General features: G+C 41.6%; 1 protein-coding gene across 1 annotated transcript in view; it reads right to left on the bottom strand.

Annotated features, from left to right (window-relative positions):
- Positions 1 to 598: 598 nt before the first annotated feature.
- Positions 599 to 24,421, bottom strand: part of trim62.1 (tripartite motif containing 62, tandem duplicate 1) — a gene marked incomplete at both ends in the record, with an annotated part of 28,313 nt that continues 4,490 nt past the window's right edge. The window contains 4 exons of the mRNA XM_083892250.1: positions 599 to 1,149; positions 4,793 to 4,908; positions 6,674 to 6,930; positions 10,029 to 10,124. Coding sequence (XP_083748376.1) covers positions 599 to 1,149; positions 4,793 to 4,908; positions 6,674 to 6,930; positions 10,029 to 10,124 — 1,020 coding nt within the window. The remainder of the gene's footprint in view (positions 1,150 to 4,792; positions 4,909 to 6,673; positions 6,931 to 10,028; positions 10,125 to 24,421) is intronic.

Here is a 24,421-nt window from a genome sequence, read left to right on the forward strand (position 1 = left end):
GCCAGAGGCCACTTCTCTCCCTCTGGATTCAGTGTCATCTTTTCAACGAAATATGAGGAACGAGGCTCAACCCCCGGGGCCTTTTTTATCGTAGTGTCATTTCAAGTCACGGAGAAGAAATAACGGCGTGTTTTTTTGTTTCGTTTTCAAAGAGCAACATCAAGCACAATTCTGAACACGGAACTAAAATATTTGACATTCAAACACCCTAACATTTTAACTAGCGCTGGGCACGTTAGGCGCGCGACGTCGTGTTTACGTGCCGCAGCACTGGAGTCCAGGCACCGTTTACCAGTTCTCTCCTTTAGCGACGTTAGCGCGCCTACAATCGAGCGGTCTGTTTATTAAAAGAAAAATTGCAGCGCTGCAAATAACCACCATACTGTGTATGTGTGCCTCTGTCTTTAAAATTTCGCGTTACTTTAGAGACTAAGTTTTTAACAATTCTAACACCTTTAACTGCTGCTAAGGTGTTGACGTGCCCAGCACTAATTTTAACTGATTTCTTTTTGTTTTTTTAAATATCTGAAACCTACACAAGGTCCTGCCAATTCGTCCGTCAGGACACGATCACAAAACCGGGAGATATTTGTCGCTCTTAAAGGCGAACCGTGTTGATTCGCAGAGGTTGCACGTTCTTGCCGTTAGCGTGGCTCTGGCCGGGGCTAAAATAGGGGAAGACCTTGGGCGGGAACTTGTCTCGGTAGGTGTAGAGCCAGGACATGTCGTCGGCGTTGTAAAAGATGAGCAGGCCTTTCCCGTAGTCCAGGTAAACGCCCACCTTCTCCAGCTTGCTCTTGACATTGAGACGGGTCCAGGGCTCGGTGCAGGCGCTGTACTGGTTGCCGTCGTGCATGACGATGCAGTAGAAGCCGCGGCTGGGCATGATCTGGATGCTGCCCTTGCGGCTCACCGTCTCGTTGGCCAGGCCGATCATCCACTGGGTTTTCTCCGACACCATGACCTCCCAGTAATGGACGCCCGAGGCGAAGCCCTCCGCTCCCAGAACAGAAACCTCCACGTCGAAGCGGCGCGGCGAGTCCTGCAGCGGCTGCGGGTGGAGGTTCCCGTAGGCCACGATGGTACAGTCGTCGGAGAGGATCAGTCTTTGGTGGGCCGTTATGGGGTCGAGGGTCAACGCAACCGGCACTAAAGAGAGCAGAAAGCATAGATATATTATATTCTATATTATAGTTGAGAATAATCTGGACAGGTGTTCAAATCTCCTTGGGTCAAACTTTATTTGACCTGAGACATTTGCAACCATTGATGATTTCACAGTATATTTTACCCACTTCAGTGGAACCAGTGAGTGAATAAATACATAAAAACAATTCAGTTTGTCTGTTTTCTGAAGAAAATAAAAGAAACCTCCTCCTGTCCAGATGACAGGCCAACGAGGTAAAGTTAGTGTCCGAGAGTCTGGACGACCTCACTGTGGACACTTTCTATTGGAAATACATTATCCAAACATTAATAATTTACTTTTTCCTACAGCTTTGTAAACTCACGAGTTGGACAGAACACCACTTTTAATTATTGATCCATCCTCTGTGTGCAAACAGAGTGAAAGTGGAGTGCTGTCCAACTCCAGAGGACTCAAAAATGTACTGAAACTTAAAAACCTTGTCCCTATTAAGGCCTAATTATTACCTCCACTAATAATATTCTCCAGTTGCACGTATGATGCTGCTAACTGGCTCTTTCTTGGCAGAGCCTTGCTTGTAAAAGAGGTTTTAATCTCAAATGTGACTTCCTGGTGAAATAAAAGTTGAATAAATGTTCTTTGTTTTGTTTCAGACAGAATGGGGATAAAGACTTGAGGAAAATACCACAAAACATGGAGCTGCATCAAATCCTATTGGCCATTTCTCCCGTTCTGCACATGCATATCTTTGGTTGCGTTTACCCACAATGCCCTGCGTTGCCGTCCACTTCCTGCATTTGGTTCACTTGAATCAAACCAAGACCTACGTTTATACGTAGACCAGAGTTTCCCCAAATGAACCAGATTTTCCGAGCAAACGAACTCGGGTTCGATTACGGCTAGCTTTTACGCGACAAAGATCTGAACACAAACCGCAAAAGTGGCGTCGCGTTGCCACTTTTTATTTCGAGTTTAGACGTGTGTCTTTGGGTGGAAAATCTGCATGCACACGGTGACACAAAAGTGTGTGAAATTTGATGTACTATGCATGCCAGGTGGCTAGGTGGCACTGTGACGCACTGTCATACAACAACACCAGGAGTGCGCACAAATGCGTTGAAACTTCCTTCTACTTCTCTAAGGCAACCCGAATGTCCGACTGACGGATAATCGGACACGTTTGTTGTTGTTTGGCTGTACTGCACATGGATCCGACGTCAACGCGTACGGGAGGATAGCTAGCGTGAGCAGCTCGGAGCACACTTTTTTAGCGTTTTCAACCCTTTAGACGGGAACGCGACGGTGGAGCGTTTTTAAGATTTGCACTCTGGAGGGTCAGGGTGGGTTAATTTTTTTTTGCGTTTTTGAGACCCAAAAAAAACGCAGTCGCCGTCTAAACGAAAGGCACATCTGATAAAATATTTTGTCGGTTTCACCCGGGAGCTTTGTCGTGTAGCCTAAAGAATATCTGGTGTGAATATTTACCCCTCTTTGCTCTAAGCACTTGGTTATACAGGCATCCAAAGTGTAGATAATCAGGCTGAACATAGAGGAGACTCGGTAAAGCATCGGAAACGTGATCGCTCCAGTCCGCCGTACATCTATCCGAGGTGAAATGTCAAGCAGTCCGCCAGCTGACGGGACAATGCCTCCTCCAGTCAATGATATCTCTCCAGTGTTTCTTTACAATCAAGTCATTAAAATTTCATAAGCAGAGAGCCTCTTTGTGCCGCGCAGAGACGAACGCAGGCGTGCGCATTATTGGCAGAGAAGTCGGTTTCCAGCTGAACGCGAAAAGCCGAAGGAACCACGGTGTCTGCTAGTTATTCCCCATAACCCCAGCAGTGACAGTAAAGGCTGAGGGATGATGGGAAGAATGTCTTTGTTGCTTCTCTGGCAACCACCGGTGATGGATTGTAACCAATTGTTCCATTTGGCAGCCACTCAAGGGGGAACCAAAATAACTTGTCTTGCCTCCCCCCACCCCCCCCCCCCCGTAGCTGGCAGAAAGCTGAAATAGGAGGATTGATTTGAGGGAGTGTAAAATTCCTCAGCACGTTATTAGAAATAATCTCCAGTAAGGACGCGATAGCTGTAGGACGGACGGATGTAGTACTTCTCCGACCGCCGTTTCTCACACGAGGATGGAGAGAAAATCAAGAGCATCCCTGGAAAATAAATGCAAGGCTAGATAAGTCCTTGCAAAGATGGATGTCCCAGACATTCATCTACTGCGAGAACAGATGTTCTTGAAAAGCTAGCAGTACATTCCCTCGCCGAGAATGTGTTTTAAAGGATCGATTGCACTCAAAAATCTGTCCGTCAAACATAAAGCTGCAGTCAGGAGAGCATTAGTCTCACATAAGTAAGACCCGACTCCATAAGACGTGGTGTTACAGGGGGGGGGGTGAAGAATGGTCTGGTTCTGCTGAAGGTGAAAGTATATGTTAACATGGACAATGACATTGTTTTCTGTACCAAAAAGGATGTTGAAAAAATGATAACGGGCAGGAAACCGTGGGGAGGGGAGGAAAATGCCGAGTGAGACACTTGGAACAATAAACTGCATCCGGACAAACAAAGGACTCATGAAATATCACCTTACCGACGTCCGTCTAACACTTGTTAATAAAACACAATGTGCCCCGTTTGTGTAACGTCTTCAAAAACCAACATGTAAACAACTATTTTGTGGTTTTATAGGGAGGTCACCATCACTACAGCTTAAATGACAAGTCGTAGGCAGCTGTTGCTGCACCTTCATACAAAGTAGGTGTGGTCAAAGAGCCAATAAGATCTGAACTGCGCTGTGATTGGTCAAAGAGGAGGTGTAGAAATGTCCGTCTCTCGCTCTATATCAGTGAATTTAAAGGTCACATAGAGTGGTCCTGTTGCACATAAATGTTAGTTATGGAGGTCTACTTACATATATTAACATGTTTTTATGGTCAAAAACCTCCTAGTTGCTGTAAACGAGCCGATAGAAATCCTCTTTTCTGACAGGGTTTTTCTGCTGCGAGATTTCAGAGTGAACTTTCACCCCCAGAAGACAGAGTCTTGTGATTGGCCAGTACTATCCAGCACATCCGTTCTCAGAAGCGCAGCGCCCCCCTCTGGAACGGCGGATGCACTGCTCCTCATTATCAAAACATTGTTTTAACAGTGTTTAAAAATAGCTTCGTCACGACTCCCCGCCGCAGTCCCTTTTATGACTTTAAACCGGAGTCAGAAGACACTGTTGCTCGTGAAACACCTCCACAACGGACGTTATTCTTCTTCTGCGGTTCAAATGTACGTAACCGGATGTGCCCGGACTAGTGCCCGGAGCAGGACGATCGGTTGTTCAGGAGAACCGCTGCTTACGTAACTATTACGGGATTTTCAGTGATCTCGTTGAGCCCCGAGATTACAATAAAACACAACGTTCTCAGCAATGGCTGAACTGTTTGTTTCGAACCGTCAGGGCTTCATAAACAAGGTAATGACGCAGATACACACCAAAAAAAACAGCGATAATAGGAACTTCCGGTCTAGTTCCGCTTTAAATTAAACTGAAAGGTTATTATGAAATAATTGATCAATATAACCCACTGCATTCTTTATTTTTTAGTTTGACATCATATTGTTCCAACAATGTTCACATACCTGGTGAAATATCCTGAAAGAGCGACTTCCATATCGTGTACTGTAAAGGACCCATGTACTTGGATGTCGGGAAGTCTTCGTACGTCAGGTTGGTCTCGTGTATCTTCCCCTTGATCCTGTGACAGTAAAATAAAAAAAAAGATCAATAAGTCTCAAAAGTGAGCAATCGGGGTTGCGGTGCCATCACTGATGATTGAGACTTATAACAAAATACTTAATAAATGCCCAGCAGCAGAGATGAATACATCAGAGCAGGGATATGGGGGGCAGATAACCCTAATGGCATTACAATATAATGTGATCAATTCTAACATGAATCACTCAACATGAAGCCCGAGTTCTGCCAAAACACAGTGACTGGGGTTATTATTACTATGCAGAAATCCTCACAATCACATTGCATCACATCCCGTTTTGGTCTGACGCTGTTCAGTACTTACATTTTGTTCCGTTTATCCCTTTTGTGATGCAATTATCGTCCCCGGGTTTTGATTAAAAACACTGCCAAAAATGTTAATGTAGCAACTTCCGAGCAGTTTGAGGCATCAGTTCTGCTAAGTGAATGTTCAAACTCATTAAGTTCCCTATTATAGTAAACTACTCAATTCAAATTGTTGGTTTATTTCAAGCCCAGTACTCCATCTGTTCAGAGGAGCATCTGAAGCTGTTGCCAAAAAGTACGGAAGAGGATTAGGGCCACACGAGGAAAGAATATTTGAGTTTAAAACTCAGAATTCAAAACTCAGATTTCTGACATTAAACTCAGAATTTAAAAACTTATAATTTTAACTTTAAACTCAGAATTTTGACATTAAACTCAGAATTCTGACTTTATTCTGACTATTCTCATAATTCTGCCTTTAAACTAATAATTGTGACTTTAAACTCAGATTTCTGACATTAAACTCATTATTCTGAATTTAAAACTCAGAATTCTAACTTTAAAACTCAGAATTCCGACTTTAAACTCAGAATTCTGACATTAAACTCAGAATTCTGACTTCAAACTCAGAATTTAAAAACTTATAATTTTAACTTTAAACTCAGAATTTTGACATTAAACTCAGAATTCTGACTTTATTCTGACTATTCTCATAATTCTGCCTTTAAACTAATAATTGTGACTTTAAACTCAGATTTCTGACATTAACCTCATTATTCTGAATTTAAAACTCAGAATTCTAACTTTAAAACTCAGAATTCCGACTTTAAACTCAGAATTCTGACATTAAACTCAGAATTCTGACTTCAAACTCAGAATTTAAAAACTTATAATTTTAACTTTAAACTCAGAATTTTGACATTAAACTCAGAATTCTGACTTTATTCTGACTATTCTCATAATTCTGCCTTTAAACTAATAATTGTGACTTTAAACTCAGATTTCTGACATTAAACTCATTATTCTGAATTTAAAACTCAGAATTCTAACTTTAAAACTCAGAATTCCGACTTTAAACTCAGAATTTTGACATTAAACTCAGAATTCTGACTATTCTCATAATTGTGACTTTAAACTAATAATTGTGACTTTAAACTCAGATTTCTGACATTAAACTCATTATTCTGAATTTAAAACTCAGAATTCTAACTTTAAAAATCAGAATTCCGACTTTAAACTCATTATTCTGACTTTAAAACTCAGAAGAAAAAAAAACTGAATTCTGACTAAAGTCAGAACTCAATTTTTGTTTTTTCTGTGTGGCCCTAATCCTCTTCCATAAAAATGTGTGTTTTCAATGTAAGCAAAAGCAAAACACCCATTTGGTCATATCACAGTATCACACTAACAACATTCATTCATCCTAGTGTTAGATAATCAGATCCTCCTTGGACCACAACCACGTGTTTTCTGATGGGAGTGCAGGGAAGGCGAAGCACCTCTCAGACGTGACGGCTACTCCCTCCAGAAAGTCATGTCGACCCGTCTCGTTGAGGCGCTCCTGCAGGATCTGGATGCCCTCTTTGACGTCGCGCAGCTGCTGACTGTAGCGCTGGATCTTGTGCTCGATGTCTGCGAGTTTGCGGGCCGTGTCCATCTCCAGCTCCTCCAGCATGATCTTCTGACGCTCGCGGAGGAAGCGGTGGAGGCGCTCGAACGCGTCGCCGATGGTCGCGCGCAAACTCTTCGCTGAGGACTGAAAGCGACGATATTGTTTACAAAAAAATACAACATCATTTGGGGTATTTACAACTGAAATGACAAGAAATAGACTTTTCTAATATACAGTAGCTGGTTGGATTTGGATGGAGTGTTGGATACGTTTTTTTTATTTATGTCCTCTTTGCTCATCAGAAGAAGAAAACAGGGATGTGATGTTGGTTTTGAGGTGACCATCTAGTACACAAAATAATCGCAACACCAAAGCATCTGAAAAGTCTAAGTATTTCTGGTTCTACAACATAGATGGCAAAGCATAACGAACTGCAGACTCTGCTGATAGCTTCACTGGAGCTAACAGCTTCGCACGAGAGAATTATGGTCATGCAAGACTGGAACCACGATAGCCTCGTAAGATTTGTGCAGGGGATACAGGATACAGGAAGTGGCATGTATTAAAATATTGACCCATTATGCATTCATATCAGATCTTGCAAACAAATATTTTTAACCGAGTCCTACTTACAAAATTATCTAAATTGTGTTAATATTACATTAATATTCATCAATTCATTCAGCTTATGCATGTTTTGATTTGAAATGGCTCTCGGTCAAAAGTACGACTTTCAAAAAATGTATTCAGGAGAGACAAACGGTTCACTTTGAGGGGCGGGGCATCAACAGAGCACGTCCTATGTCTGAAGTCAAGTGATTAAAAGGGCCACTCAGACAAGCTTAAGTCATTACAGACACTGCTGATGACTTTGGAAGATAAACTGATTTGTAGAAAAATGGAAAGTTGGACTTGGAAAAAGGACATATTAGCCTTTCAAGCTGTCAAACGCCAGACGTTTTTAATCAAAACTTTACCCGCGTGCGTTTGCAAACTGAACATCTGGCGAGAGAGAATTCTGTGACGACTGAACGAACCCCTGTTTCTGTGCAAACCATCAATTAATCACCTTAAGAAAATGTTTCATCTGATTTATCTTGTAAATTTAAAAAAACTTAATCAATCCCAGAAACGGGGACATATTTCTATTCCACTGCAAGCTCATGACATTCAGGTCAGTCCCATCCCAGCCCACCTACATTATTATTATAAGAGCTGAAAACTACAGTGAAGAGGAGGAGGAGGACTGCAGCTGCTTTGCTATCAGTCTCGGTGACACGTCTGCTTGCTTTGGCTCAGCAGGATGTGATGGCACTGAGAGAGAGAGAGAGAGTCTGCAGCCCTTGGAGACACGATGCAGCCTACCTTTCAGGGAAGGCAAATCCCCCGTGGGCATGTGAATAGGACACAATGACTGTTTCTTCTGATGGGAGAGACTCCCAAGGTCCCAAATTGGAGTGCAAGGAAGGCACATTCGTTTAAAAAAAAAAAAAAAAAAAAAGTGGGAGCTGGGCTGTGCTGCGGAGCTTCTTTTTCAGTCTTAGAAGAATAAGTCAGTGCGGGGCTACATTCACAGTGCAGTGCACTTCAACTCAACAACTTTTTTGGTGCAGTTTTTAGTTTGGGTGCAGAGAAACAAAGAAGATGGCAAAGTTACCTGCATTTACTTCCTGATTGGTTCTTACCGATACAGCCCGACGACTAGCAGAGAACTTAGATTGTTGTTAACACTTGCTGTCAGTGACTGTTTCATCTCTTCAATGGTCTAATAAATTAAACCTTGCTAGTATTTTCTGTAACTAAAGAACCAACTGCAGAGAGGATAACCCGTTTCCTGTTAACAGTCAGTATGTTTACGGTTTTATCAAATTAAGACTAGCTCCATTTAGTCGGACTAATGTCTTTACATGATGACACTAAGAAAACCGAATTATTGTAAATCTGATTGTTAACATGCATGAAAACTAGTGCTGGGCTAACGGCGTCAACATTAACGCACGATAACGCATTGGCGCGTTTCCATGACGAGTGACCGGAAAAAGACGCGAGTGACGTCGTGTTTACGTGACTCCGGATTGTTAAGTGTTGTTTAGCGTCTCTAAAGTAACCCTAAAAACATGTTTAAAAAACAGGGGCAGACATAAGCAGTAACACAGGTAAGCTGGTTATTTGTAGCGCTGCTCTTTTCGTTTAATAAACGGGCCGCTCCAGTTCGATTGTAGGTGTGCTAACGGCGCTAAATGAGCTAATGCAGTTAATGTAGCCAACTGGTAAAAGGTGCCTGGACTCCAGTGTCGCGGCACGTAAACATGACCTCGCGCACGTCGTTTTCCAGTCAGTAATCATGGAAAGTGAAGAGGAAACGTGTCGCGCGTTAACCTAGTGCCCAGCACTAATGAAAATGCGATATGTAGAGCTGCAACTAACGATAAATCTGTCAATTATTTTCTCGATTAATCGAGTAATCGTTGGATGGAGCAAAGAATTTAAGAAGCTAAAACAATCTGGAATCTTGTTTCAATAATGAAAAAAGCTTCAAACCGATTGCTCGAGTATCGAAATAGTTGATGATTAATTAGGTCATCAATTAATCAGGTAATTGGGTGATGCATATTGGTAAATAATAACGCAATATGCATTTTTCAGCTGTTAGTATGGATTGGATTGGATTACAAAATCGTAATGGAAGGACAATGAGGTAAAAAAAATAAACAAGAAAAATGACTCAAGTTTAGCATAATGAAGAAGAACTTTCATCATCAGCTGCATAAATGAATCACAGGTCAATGCAGTCACTGCATCCCTGCAACAGGAAGAGCAGTCTGTGATAATGAATGTCTATCTAATGAGAATAGTCCACGTCTACTGACAAGTGGGGGGCAGCTTAAAGTCCAGTGTCTCGCAGTCAGATCGAGTCTTGGATTAAACACTCGTCTTTGCCAAAACCCCCTCTACCTGTTTAATGTGTCAATGTCACTACAGGAGGCAGGAGAGAAATAGGGGGCAAGTGTGTGTAGCTTTGCTGATTAAAATAAGGTGTTAGAATTAAACCGCCAATCAATAAACCAATTTATGTGTCACAATTCACCTGTCAGTCAAAATCAGTGAAGAAGACAGATAATCATCGACTACACGACATTACACAAGACTCATCTTTAGATCCTGCTCACTGACACTTTACTGACGAATGGCAGATGAGAATACGTTGTACATTTTGTTTTTTGAGTGTTGTGTTGCAGTACCTTGGTCTCGGTGAGTTGTCTTTGCAGGAGCTGCAGGGCCTCAGTGTGTCCTTTCTCACTGTCCTGCAGAGTGGCCAGCTGCTCCTTCATCTCCCTCTGCAACACACACAGTACAACAGGTCAGGAAACTGCCGAGCGGGCTGGGATAAATTCAATTAGGCGACGCGTTTGAAGGATTGTCCGTTTTCAACGCTAAACATTAGTGCCGCACGTGCTCAAAATGGAGTAGCTCGTATTAAACTGATGTTTAACAATCACCAATTCATCCATCTTTGCAGAAAACACAAATGACAGTCGTGGTCGACTCATTACATTTCCTCCTCAGAAAAGTTTGGGGGTCACCTTTGTTGTGTTTTCCATCAAAATAGTTGCACAATGAATAGAAAATATAGTCAAGACAATGACAAGATTAGAAATAATGATTGTTATTCAAAATAATCATTTTTGCCCTTTCGTCAAAGAACCAGCAAAACTGTTTTCAGCTGTGCTAACATCATTGCACAAGGGTTTTCAAGGGTTTTCTAATCATCCAATAGTCTTCTAACGGCATTAGCAAACACAATGTACCATTAGAACACTGGAAATGGGCCTCTATACACCTATGTACATATTCCATTAAAAACCAAATGTTTGCGGCTAGAATAGTCGTTTACCACATTAACAATGTATAGAGTGTATTTATGATTCATTTAATGTTATATTCATCGGAAAAAAGTGCTTTTCCTTCAAAAATAAGGACATTTCCAAGTGACCCCAAACTTTTGAACAGTAGCGTAATCTATGAGAGTAGACTGACATTAGTAGACTAAAATTAAGACCTTTAGTTGATAGTTAGAAGATTAAATTTAGTTTCCTTTGTGGCATCATGAGACGGACATGAACACCCACACATACACATTTAAAAAAATATATAATATATATTTAAATACACACAGACGAGTGTCATCCAGGGGGAAAAGGTTAGAGGATCATCGAGGATAACGAATGCTTGAGATTTAATTTCAAGGCAATCCATTAAATTGCTGACCTGAACTGAGAGAGATTTCAATACCAAGGTCTCTTTTAATCTCTTTACTATGTAATTTACTATGTTTTCATGTTGCAAAGTGGCCAATAAGAGTAGATTATAAATAAGAGCAGTTATGAGACTCGCGGTCCCTTTGCTCATATGCGTCACCTTTTCTGCGACCCACACAATGTCACTTTTCTCCTGCGGCACTACAACAATACATTACATGCAAATTCATCCGTAAGGCTCAGTGGGGTTAATAAAATGACCATTACTCAGCAACTAGAATGAAATGAACGCCAGAATAAATCTCTACTGACAGGAAAAACACATTACAGTACAGTAAACAGGAGGGGAAAAAGGTTATTGTAGGGAGAAAATAAGTCTGCATGCATCGGTTTGTGATGCATTAGAAAAAAATCCTTACAAATCACACAACAATGGCTCAAACAGAAACGAAGGAGCAGTGGTTCGGTTCGGTTCGGTTCGGTTGGCTGTTGGAAGATGAAGCATGTTTCTCGTCGAGGACAGAGACAGGAAAACAATGGCTGGTGCAGAGGAGGAGCATGACTCTCCATGTTAATGACAGTGAGTGCGGCGGCGGTGGCGGCAGCAGCAGCAGCCTCAGCAGGCGCTCTATACCTCATCACTGCTGGATGCTTGTCTGCAGCAGGTCAAAGGCCACTCCCACACACTGAGATAGATCAACAGTGGCAGAGTGGCATAAAAAAAACATGTCCCCCCCCCCCCCCCCCGCTCCTCTAGTCTCACATTTTTCTGACCGACTGGTCAGAGAACGGCGAGGGTGTCGATGTGAAGCGACGTCGTGTGCCCAAAATGAAACAAAACATACATAGAATGAGTGTAACTGAAATAAATTCAATGTCATCATCCTTTGCACTAGCATTTGTAACAGAAATAATAAGAAAACACGATGTACTGAATTTAAAACAGAGCAAAAAATGAACCTTTATTTACTGAAAATCCCTGAACCTCCTACATAACATGTAATTACATAATCCTCTATAATCTCCCCTGAAGCAAAAAACCTGCCCTTTGAACATCCTACAGAGGGAGATTTTCCCCCGTAATGACTGGAAAATTTGGGCTTCAAGGGAAAATCTTTGCATTACCTCATGGTAAGTGCTAGTCTACGTGTGGAGATGTGTCTCTCGTGTCCATCACATGTCTGACACGACATTTCCACAGGTCGTAAAGTTGCAGGAAATCACACGGGGTCACACGCCTGAGGGATTATAAATCTAAAACTCATTTCATCCTGCTGGCGATTTCCTTCCCCCTTCTACATCCTCTCATGTCATGTTAGTATTCTTTGGTGGGATGATTTATACACGCAAGTGAATAATGGAATACAACAATAAATAAATAAATAAATAAACGACCGACGACCACTTGCTGGATTATATTCTGCAGCTGGCTCTGGATGTAAAGAGCATGACTGGTTTCAAACTGCCAGCACAGGTGAGGAAGTGAACAAGAGAACATGCAGCAATGTTGCAGCATGAATACTAAAAAGCTTCCTCACACAAACACACACACACACAAGATATAAGTAGCTTCCACTGACAGCAGCAAGAGCACAAACACTTACTGGAAGATGCGTCAAATGCAGGAGTAATGCATTCATCATAATTGAGTTCTGATTGCAGTATAAGGAGAGTCTCATCTGCGTATCATTGGACAGATGACTCAAACGAAAATGTACTGCAGTAACTCAAATGTTACTGCGAGTGGTTTTCTAAAAAGACAGATTGGCAGAGTCGTCACAGGGCTGAGCCGAGGGTGTAAATTCTGTAGAAGTCGACAGGTTGAGTAAATAGGACGTCAGCCAATTACACAGCAGTGAACTCTCTGCGGCCGTCGCAGTCAGCCGGTTAGCTTTATGGGCTTGTCGTAATTTAGCACGGACCGGTTTTGGAAATATGTGGCCGACACTTTAACTGTAATTACACTCGGGTACACAGCGTCACAACACAATAGCATGATCTCAAGATATTGGATATTACAAAAGAAGCAACTAGAGGCGAAACGATTAATCGATTACGTTTGAAGCCTTTTTCATGATTAAAACAGGATTTCCTGATTGTTTTAGCTTCTCAAATGTGAATATTTTTCTTTGTTTCTTTGCTCCACATACATAAATAAATAATTAAAACTGAATAATTTTGGTTAGTGGACAAAACAAGAAATTTGAGAACATAGTAATTTCCAGATTTGACAAACACCAGAGACTAGAAAAGGGACATTAATCGTGTTCCTGCATGTATTTCATACATATTCGTTTGTACTTGGTCCAAACTGACTTTTATACAAGGGGAATTTTTGAAAAGCCAAGAGGGAAGATGACTCTTTAACACTTGACAGTGTTAGTACTAGATTCAACCAAATGTAAACACTGCAAAAGCAAGCAGAGGTATAAAAACAAACAGAAAGGAACCAAAAGAAATCTGCTAGTACAGGAAAAGTAAGGGTGGTTCTATAAAAATATCACAATAATTCAATGAATTTCAAATTTAAAAACCACAATAAACTTCCGTTATCAAACATCTATTGTGGTCATTTCTGATATTGAATAGTTTGGATCTTTTTCAAACAATACTAACATTATTTTTTTGCCCATGTGATCCAGCACTAGATACAGCACAAACAAACCGTGATGACAGCTTCTGTGTTTTTGAAGATGCAGGAATGTCACTACATTTCATCATCTCTGAGACTTTGTTTCGAGTGCCCATTAAAATGCAGGCAAATTAACTTACATTTAATCACATAGGTTATCGCTAGATATACCACGACAAGCGGATTAATTTGAGCTGTGCGTAAAGCAAAGATAAACTTTTAGTTCAAACGTATCAAGGTCAATCAGGAAACATGTTTTAATGACACGTATTGCCGTAATAGCTGCCATCCCTGGCTCCCGTGAGGCGAACAAAATAAACGAAAAAAAAAAAACACAAAGCGGAGAAACAAAACTGCCGTCTCAGGCTGTAAAAGTCCAGTGTATTTTGTTCCAAGACATCAAACTGAAGCTCAAGCTGTGCCTTACATCCCACAGCATTGTTTCCCCCTAGCATCAGCACAGAACCACAGCCTCTCCGGGGAGAAGAGTGCCTCCCTTCAAGCTGCAGCTCAGAAGCCACAAGAGCAGGACGAGGCCAGCTGAGCTGACTCAGAAAGCTGGAGGACAGTTGTTCTACTAAAAAAATAAAACTTGCAAAATCACAGATTACCAGACACTAGGACCTTGGTTATTACTGGGGATGACGAATGGACTTCACAGGAGTTTGACAGTAATAGTCCGGTGTCATAGATACACACATTCCTATGTATCATCTGGTCTCTTGGTGGTGAAAACTTTTAAAGAGAATTACTTTAAAATACATGTTCTCTTAAATACTCTGTACAGATCAAAAGGAGTATATTATGCAAAATCAACTTTTTAATCATTTAAATCCTTACATTTGGGAAAAAAGATGACTCGCTCGTGTTGACTTCCGCACTCATTGCTATATCGCGATGCACTAAATTCCTGGAATTGTTGTCTCGCTGAGCTCCGCTTTGTCCGTAAAACACGCGAGAGTGCTGGCCAGGGCAGCGGTATCCGAAAACCTGAAGTCCGCGAAAAGTTCTATTCTTGGCTCCACAGTGCAGCAGAGAGTTCTACACAAACTTCCAGCCTCAGAGGATTTATCTGTCCAGTGGATACATGTTATATATGACGGCAATTTGTCTGCTAGAGCCTGCAAATTATCACTTTTCCAAATGCTAACTGCTGTTAGCTCCCATTAGCCTCTGTGGCTGATGTCATTTCCTGTCCCTTAAGTTTCAATTCACTGTTTTTTTAAGGTGGACCTTTAAGGTGGACCTAAAGAGATACTACTAAATCGAGTGTTCTGAACAGGGCTGTTTTGGCGTGGGGTTTTAACTGCTGTGGTGCTTCATCCTTAAGGTATTTTGACCTGATTAGGACACCAGGGAACTAGGCTGGAAAAATAGGGTATATGTCCCCTTCAAAGTAAAGTGCTGAGCATTGTAAATTACCAAACATAGCTGCTCCTTAACAGATGACACCGTTCCACTGCGCCAAGCTTCAGATCAAAAATGACCCCACATGGGCGACTTCAACAGGAAACCTTCGTTAAAAGCAGTAGAGATGAGAGGAAACGCTCCCCTGAAGGCCTGCTGCTCCAGTCCTCTGAATATAGGACATGTCATGTAAATGATGAATGCGCAGAAGCTGCAGCTCCATTTACAGGAGAGAGAAAAAAAAAAGCACCAAGTGTGCAAATATAATACCTCACACGGCCAAATGAATAGAGTCGTCAAGGATAAAACAACACTGCACGTCAGTTTTAATATTTTTATACCTAAAATGAAAAAGATTTACGATGTTTGAATTAGCTGACAAAGGTCTACGGAGTCTAAACGTTAACCTGTGGAAGCAGTGAGAACAAAGTTTGTGCTGCTGCAGCGTAGACGCAGTAAAGCAGTGGGTGGATGACTGAAGCTTGAAGTCTCAAAAGCCATCAGAGCAAGTTTAATCATCTACACAGGAGGAGTCATCAATAACAAACAGGGAGCCTGAGAATTGTTCAGTGATAAGAGCACACATTCACCGGCTTTGACAGAAGCTACTTAGCGCATCGCTTTTAAGTTTTGCTCCGGCGTTATTGTGAGTGATGAGCAAAACTGGCGTCTAACGCAGAGAAGATTAGAAATGCATTTGACGGACAGCTGGTACAAATGCTCGCAGTTCTAGTACGATAGGATAATCGTGAATTTTCTCACTGCAGCAACCAGTTTCCTCCCATCTCCATCTCTGGAGAGCAAAGACGTGAATCTTGGCTGTACATTAACGTCAACAGGCGGGGACTGGACTGCACAAAGGGAGAGAATATTATTAACATGACAAAGGATTCTTAAGCCTCTTCTAAAAGTATCCAAAACAAACCACAAGCAGCTCCCATGTGTCACTGATTACTTCCCAGCAGAGGGATCATTAGTATGAACAGCCATGTTTTGAAAGCCACAAAGTACAATTAGAGTGCTTGATTATCTTTAAAGTAGACATATTATAGCCTAATTCTTTAAGTCTCCTAGTTCCCTGGTGTCCTAATGAACATGTCTGTGACATGCTTTGGTCAAAATCCCTTCAGGATGAAGCACCACAGCAGTTCAATCACCCTGCCAAAACAGCCCTGTTCAGAACGCTCGGTTTCGAGTGCCTGTCTCTTTAAATATGCAAATGAGACACAGGAAACTACGTCAGCGTCACTGAGGCTAACGGCAGCTAACAGCAGTTAGCGTTTGGAGAAGCCAGCGTTATCGCCGTCATATATAAAATGTATCCACGTGTGGACACGTAAATCCTCTGAGGCTGGAAGTTTGTGTAGAACTCTGTGCTGCACTGTGCAGCCAAGAATAGAACACTTTGCCGACTTCCGCTCTTCTGGATACTATTTCCCTCGCCTGCACTCTTGCGTTTTTTTTTTTTTTTTAGGTATAAATCGGAGCTCCGCGAGACAACAATTCCAGGAATGTGTCATTGCGATGTAGCAATGAGTGCAGAAGTCAACATCACGTGTTTTATCTCCTGTACTTAGACTGAGGCGGACCACAAAAACATGACTGAGTCATCTTTTGTCACACCTTGCCTACTCATAGGGCTTCCAGAGTTCCAAATATAAGTATTAAAATGACCAAATTTTTGGGATTAAAAGTGTGCAATGACCACCAGAGAAGCTGTAAAGGCATCTTCGTTTTTGGTATGCACTGTATTTCTTAAACAGATATAAATATTGCACTAAGGCAACAATCATGACAAACCATTGCTTCCAGAGAGAGAACGGATTAATTTCCTGGCCCATACCCATCACTCGGCAACCCTCAACAAAGCTGTCCTCACAGCGCCCTCTCTCCACTCAGGGTGTGTTCATGTGTTTTGAACGCGGTGCTTTTCCAAGAAAGCAGACCGGAGGCGGTGGATGTTTTAGTTGCACTGGATGAAGTGTTGCAACCTTATTTTTCCCCTCTCTCTCACGAACAGATGACTTTTATGGATATTCAGTGGGTTGCACGAACCAAAACCTCAAGGGCAGCAGTGTATTGATTAGCACCGTCACCTCGGAGCACAGTGTGAGGAGTTGCTGCATGATATCTGTGTGGAGAGATTGTGTTTCCACCCCCTACACACACACACTGCCTGCCTGTGTGGGCTGCTTGATATTTTTCCACTTTCCTCCCACAGGCCAACACCACGCAGGTTAGATCAAGCAGTGTTGACTCTAAATTGCTTATTTTCTGCCAAGCAGGTATGAATGTGATAATAAGTGATTCTCAGCCTTGTGTCTGACCTCAGCTATTGGCCAGGGTCAGCTGCAGCTCGAGGATGTATGTCTAAAACCAGAGAGCTGGAGCCGTTTGTCATGTTTCATCACAAAGTACTCGCTGAACTTTCTTTTAAATTATAAAATGTTCACCTTACAGCGAAGTGTAGAACGGATGTTAATTTGTCTTTGCCGTCACTTCAAGTACAAACATCTGCCGTTTCAGATTTTTAAACTAGGTCAGATTTCAGCAATGTCAGCATGTTTCACGTCTACATAAAGTAAACCCTATGTTTGCAAAGAACGGGGTCATTAGTCACGCTTCTTTAAGCAGCTATATGTAGACGCAGCTACCTGGCTCGGCAGAAAACAAACACACATGCATGTAGGCTGGGCGTTTTTTCATGACGGGGCTGAGGGAAAAGTGCATTCCTGTGAACGCTTTAAAGCGGAACTAGACCGGAAGTTCCTATTATCGCTGATTTTTTGGTGTGTATCTGCGTCATTACCTTGTTTATGAAGCCCTGACGGTTCGAAACAAACAGTTCAGCCATTGCTGAGAACGTTGTGTTTTATTGTAATCTCGGGGCTCAACGAGATCACTGAAAATCCCGTAATAGTTACGTAAGCAGCGGTTCTCCTGAACAACCGATCGTCCTGCTCCGGGCACTAGTCCGGGCACATCCGGTTACGTACATTGAACCGCAGAAGAAGAATAACGTCCGTTGTGGAGGTATTTCACGAGCAACAGTGTCTTCTGACTCTGGGTCTGACTCCGGTTTAAAGTCATTAAAGGGACTGTGGCGGGGAGTCGTGAAGAAGCTATTTTTAAACACTGTTAAAACAATGTTTTGATAATGAGGAGCAGTGCATCCGCCGTTCCAGAGGGGGGCGCTGCGCTTCTGAGAACGGATGTGCTGGATAGTACTGGCCAATCACAAGACTCTGTCTTCTGGGGGTGAAAGTTCACTCTGAAATCTCGCAGCAGAAAAACACCGTCAGAAAAGAGGATTTCTATCGGCTCGTTTACAGCAACTAGGAGGTTTTTGACCATAAAAACAAGTTAATATATGTAAGTAGACCTCCATAACTAACATTTATGTGCAACAGGACCACTCTATGTCACCTTTAATCTCCGTTCAACAGTGACTTCTGTGGGAAAAATAAAATGACCCTTTTTGCATGGACTTTCACCACAACCAAAACAAGCTTGCAGCCGTCTTTTAGAAAAACGCTTTTACAAATCACCCTGTGAGGTTGCATGTCAGGGTTCACAAAGAGATTTGTTTACCTCTACCTCGTCTTAGCAGCATGAGCGTAGATGGAAGCTATTCTGTCGTAGCTACTGCCAACAGCAGCTCAATCTGACCAAATACAGTTGCGCGTCTGCTTCTCCTTTCACTCCCCCGCGACTGTGAATAAATATTTGGAATATGGACCTCTTTTGTCAAGTCACACAGACGGTTTCTGTAAACGGTGACAGGCGGTTACGGTTCCACGAATTATAAGTATAGCCTATAGTCATGTCTAATTTGTCTAACATGTCTACAATTTCCGAATAATCTACATATTGTAGTCTGGATCATAGTTATAGTAGCACTCAAAAGTTTGGGGTCACCTATAACAATTTGTGTGTGTTTTCTATTTAAAGTCACACTTTTATTCATCATGAGATAGTCAAGGGCATTGACAAGATTAGAAATAGTGATTTGTATTCCAAATAATCATTTTGCCCTTTCGTCAAAGAACCAGCTAAGCTGTTTTCAGCTGTGCTAACATCATTTCACAAGGGTTTTCAAGGGTTTTCTAATCATCCAATAGCCTTCTAGCGGCATTAGCAAACACAATGTACCATTAGAACACTGGAAATGGGCCTCTATACACCTATGTACATATTCCATTAAAAACCAGACATTTGCAGCTAGAATAGTCGTTTACCACATTAACAATGTTTAGAGTATATTTCTGATTCATTTAATGTTATATTCATTGAAAAAAAAGTGCTTTTCCTTCAAAAATAAGGACATTTCTCAGTGTGCCCAAACTTTTGAACTGTAGTGTATATAGGAAATTATAATTTAATGTAATTTAATATGTGGAGCAGTAAAAACTAATCTGTTTATAGTTAATATACATCTTGTTTGTACAGTATTGACCATTTTTAAGGCTTTAAAACTTTGTATACTGAATATAACTACAGTAAATTGAGTGATCAAGTAATGTAATTTAATAATCAACAGTCTTAATAAATATGATAGAGAATTACAAATCACACAGGCACACACACCCAGCTGTGTCTGTGTTTGACTTGCCTCGACTACACAATAATGCAGTTAATCTGCTCAAACTTAAGGTCCAGTGCAGCATTAGTACAGACATGTGGGCAAGAATAATACAAATCTAAATCTTATGTTACCTATAACTCTGACAAAAAAAACAAAATGTAAAAATACAACAACTGCAAAACAGGCACAACTCTAATCCGCTCCTCTGCAATCCCCCGTGCTATTTTAAAATTAATACATTTAAATTAAAACCACAATTTGGTCGCTATGTTTTTCTGTTTCTGCTGTCAGAAAAGAAGCTGAAAATCCTGATTTGACAGGAGGATAAACAAAACTCACGTATGCAAATCGCCACATTGCGAGTTTTTATTTTCGTAACTTTTGGTGGCAAACACTTTTAGATGTATTCACTCTGCAGATCATTTAAAAAAAAACAAAATTCCAGGTTTCAGAAACATCACTTTCGTGTCGATAAGAGGTCAAACAATGCGGTTTTATCTGCACAGAGCGGACATCTAATCAATCCAGAGAACATTCTACGACCTCTACAAAGCTCTCTTTAAGCCTTCGCAGCGACACGTTTTGTGTTATGTGGAATTAGTTTCTGATCGCCTAACAAGTAAACCGAAAAATGTAATCACTCCTCTAATAGGGATGGTTTTCTTTCAGATTAACGAGGCTGCTGCTGATAAGAAGAACACTTTACTTATCTATTTCTCCGAGTACGACTGTAACACTTAAAAACAGCTCGTCTATGCGGCGATCAGAGAGCGTTCGACTTTTACTGCTCCACAAAATGCTAATTTGTTTTACAACTGCAGTAATGAGTCACAGTGGAAAAGATCCTCAGTTTAAAAAAAAAAAGAAAAAGAAGAAGGAAATCTGTTAATGTGCAGACTGAGCACAGCGATGCAACGCATTAAGTTTTATTAGCAAACCAATTTGGGTGCCATTTAAATGGGTTTTCTATTACGGTGTCTGATAATTGCACAATGAACTGTTGCTAATTTTGACACCAGTTTCCTAATCCCATATATAATAATAATATAAGACTAAAATGAACATGTGAGGGTTTTCCCTGCTGCCACCTGGAAATCATCCGTTCCTGTGTTCCAGCAGCAACACTCTGTCATTTACACACAAAAACGTGGCATTTAAAACGTTTGTACACCTTGAGGCTCCCAGGTGTCTTTCCATCCCTGGCAAATTGGAAGTTGTAAACGGGGGCTCCCATCAACCGCGCGTCTAATTAAATAATCTGCGGCAGCATATCACGGACACGGGGAATTACAGGAGATTATGGCCCTACACGGACCCCCCCCCCTGAGAACAAGGGCCTATAATCTGTGTTAATTCCCGAGCTAATAAAGCAACGCAGCGCTCGATGAGACGACCCCTTAAAAAAAAAAAAAAGGAAGGAGACGACTGTATTTTAACAGCTTTGCTCTGCGATCACTCGAGCGTTTGAATTTTTAAACATTTCCCAAGATCGTCTCGGTAAAGCTATCCTCATAAACCTCTCTCGTTTCACATTCATAACTTTTTTTTCCAGCTCTAGGGCATTTGAACAAAAGAGCAACCATCCATAAAACACATTTTACCGCCTGGTCCCGTTTAAAATTTGATATGATCTTTTATAGCCCGCTGGATGTCACTGGATTGCAAGCTGCTCTCGCTGCCGCTGCTGCTCCGCCGCATCACATTCACGAGGCCGGAGCTGAGAATTAAAAGCCTCACTTCCAGTCACAAAAGCTGAAGGACAGCAACTTCCTTTTTCATTTACTAAGAAGGCTGATAAATCTCTCTCCTCGCCTCTGATCCTTCCTCCTTCTCTGCCAAACCAGTCACAGCTTGCACAGAAACTGTGACCTGTAACTAGCTGTCCGACATGTTCGACTACCCTACGCTGCATTCACGTGTAATGAATCATTAGGCTGCAGTCATAATATTATTCGGGAGTGTGCATTTGCACAGAAATGAAAGAAGGAAGTAAACCTCAGAGCGCACCTTCCCAAAAGGAGGCAGAAATATATGTTCGGTTGCCAGCTCGTACAGCAGTGGCTGGAAGCCATTTTCACTGTGGTAAAACTGGTCCCTTTCAATAAATCCAACCTCTCCACTGAGAGTGATGTTCATTTTTATTCACACAGATGAAGAGAAGTGTTGATTTAATTATGTGGTCATTTTAGTGGCTGAAGTGCATTATCATGAGGCTGGGATTTATTGCTGGACTCTGGTATAAGACTGCATTAGATTTACCTTTAAGTATCCAAGCGATGACTCACAGAGTATACCTTTAAAACTGCATTGATGAGGCTCTACTTCTGCCACAGAACTACTTCAGAATTGTGAGGGGTGAAAACCCCCAGAAACTGTAAATAGAACATCAGGAAAGCGACATTTCAGCCCAGCAGACCTGAAGTCAGGTAATAATATTGCATGTGATATTTTCTTATTAACTTGGGCACCAGCATCGTGAAAGTAGGGTATTGTGTCTGTTTGTGAGTACAAACTCAACAACACATTAGTAATTACTTCTTTAACAGATTAGTAAAAGGGCCCAGCTCTAAGTAAATGAAAATGTAGTCTAAAAACACACATTTTCCATATCATCTCCATACTAGGGATGTGAATCTTTGGGTGGCTCACGATACGATTCGATTCCGATTCTTAGGGTCACGATTTCAATTCAAAAAGGATTCTCGATTCAACTGATTCAATTCGTACGATTCTCGATTCAAAAATTGATACAATGCATAGTGTGTTAAGGCAAATTATGTCATCAAAACAATGCAGTTTGTATAAGATAACGTGATACTGTGATCACACAAAGGCAAACTTAAGACAAAAGTTAACATTTATTCATTCAAAACAAATAAAAACTTACTTACTGTAATTACTTTTATGAATTGATTCAGAATTGTGGACGATTAGAATCGCGATTCCTATGTGAATCGATTTTTTCCCCCCACCCCTACTCCATAATGTCGGTTTGAAGCTTTTTTCATGATTAAAACAAGATTTCTGATTGCTTTAGCTTCTGACAATTATGAATATTTTCTTTGTTTCATTGCTCCATCATTAAAAGTGAATCATTTTGGTTTGTGGACAAAACAAGACATTCAAGAACATCGTCATTTCCAGGTTTGACAAACACCGATCGACGTTTTTAACATTTTCCGACTGATTAAATCGAGAAAATAATGGCTAGTTGCAGCTCCACCATACTGTAAATAATATGGTCAGATAGGGTTACCGCATGTGATGAGTATGCATCACCAACCCCCCAGTGATGTTGATGACGGACCTAAAAATTTAAGATCACATTAACTGTACAGTATATAGTTATAGAACTGTAGTTCAGGACATTCTCCTCTCATCTCCTCACCTAACCTTTGAGCATCACATCAACAAAAACCTCTGTAAGAAAACATCTACAAACTCTGTCCAACTCTTACCCTCTGGACTACTGCAACACACATCTCATTCAAAAGCTCCAGTGCATCCTCAGTCACCCCCATCCTCCACTTACTCACTACGTCGGCTCCCCACATTCCACTGCATCCATTATACCTCACAGAGCTCCTCAGCCCACACACACACACACACACACACCTCAGCACGATATCGCCGCTCTTCAAACACCTACCTTCTCCTCCTCCACAGGACTTAAACCCACACAGTGGGGGAAACGGGCCTTCTGCTCCGCCGATCCCCCCCGACTCTCTTAGGGCAACACGGACTATTGGTGCCTTTCAAAATAGGACTTTTTACGGCATTATTATTATTATTAGTAGCAGTAGTAGTAGTGGTGGTAGTATTATAAAATGAGCTATTCCTGCTCAAAGACATATGGCAAATTGAAAATCCAAATAATCTGTGCAGAAAGCTTACAGTACGTACATGCACGTGCATTTCTAATGCACGGCAGATGCACAGACATCTGTGTCTCTTCACTTAAGCCAACGCAATCATCTAAACAAGACAAAGTGTTGTGTGCGATGGAGACAACAACAACAGCAGCAGCAGCAGTCGCTCTTCCTCGTACAATCAATGCTGCTTATCTGCTAATTTACCAACAGCATGGGCTGAAGGAAACATTCCCAAGCTCCAAGAATTAATTAGTGATATCAGTAAAAAAAAAGTGCACTTGTGAGTTAGCTACCACCTCTTTCTGGATGAGGTTAAAAATGATGCCAGCTCTACTCTAATGGAACACGACACTTCTGTCTTTTCCCCCCCGTAGCTCCTTTTCCACATGAATGCCACCTCTCTGCCACACCAGCCTAACCGACTGCCACATTTTGTTTGGGGTGAGTGGACGCTAGGTGGGAACGAGTGTGAAGAGCTGGGAGCTAGCTTCCTCAAAAAGAAGTTTATTAAAAAGGACTTCTGATAGAGCAAACAACACAGACGTGAAAGTAAAATAAATTGAGGACAGGAAAGCAGAACGGGGGGGGGGGGGGGGGGAGGGGGGGGTTATCGTGGGTGCCCTTGAAATTGCCTGACTCATTACTGCTGCAGTACGGCCCTGCCTGGAGACGGCAGCTCTCTCTGCTGGGCTCTGACAATTGTAGAGCGAAAGACAAGCCATGTTTCACAATCACTTCAAAAGATTGCCATTTTCATTCCATTTTGAACAACAGCGCACAGACTTATAGGACGGTAAATGAGAAAAAAAAAATGCTAATACGTGTCTTGATTAATCCCGCGGTCGGATAAAAACTAGGTTTTGGAAAGAATTTAATGTAG

Source organism: Microchirus variegatus, assembly GCF_963457635.1.
Source record: "Microchirus variegatus genome assembly, chromosome: 7".
Classification (NCBI taxonomy): Eukaryota; Metazoa; Chordata; class Actinopteri; order Pleuronectiformes; family Soleidae; genus Microchirus; species Microchirus variegatus.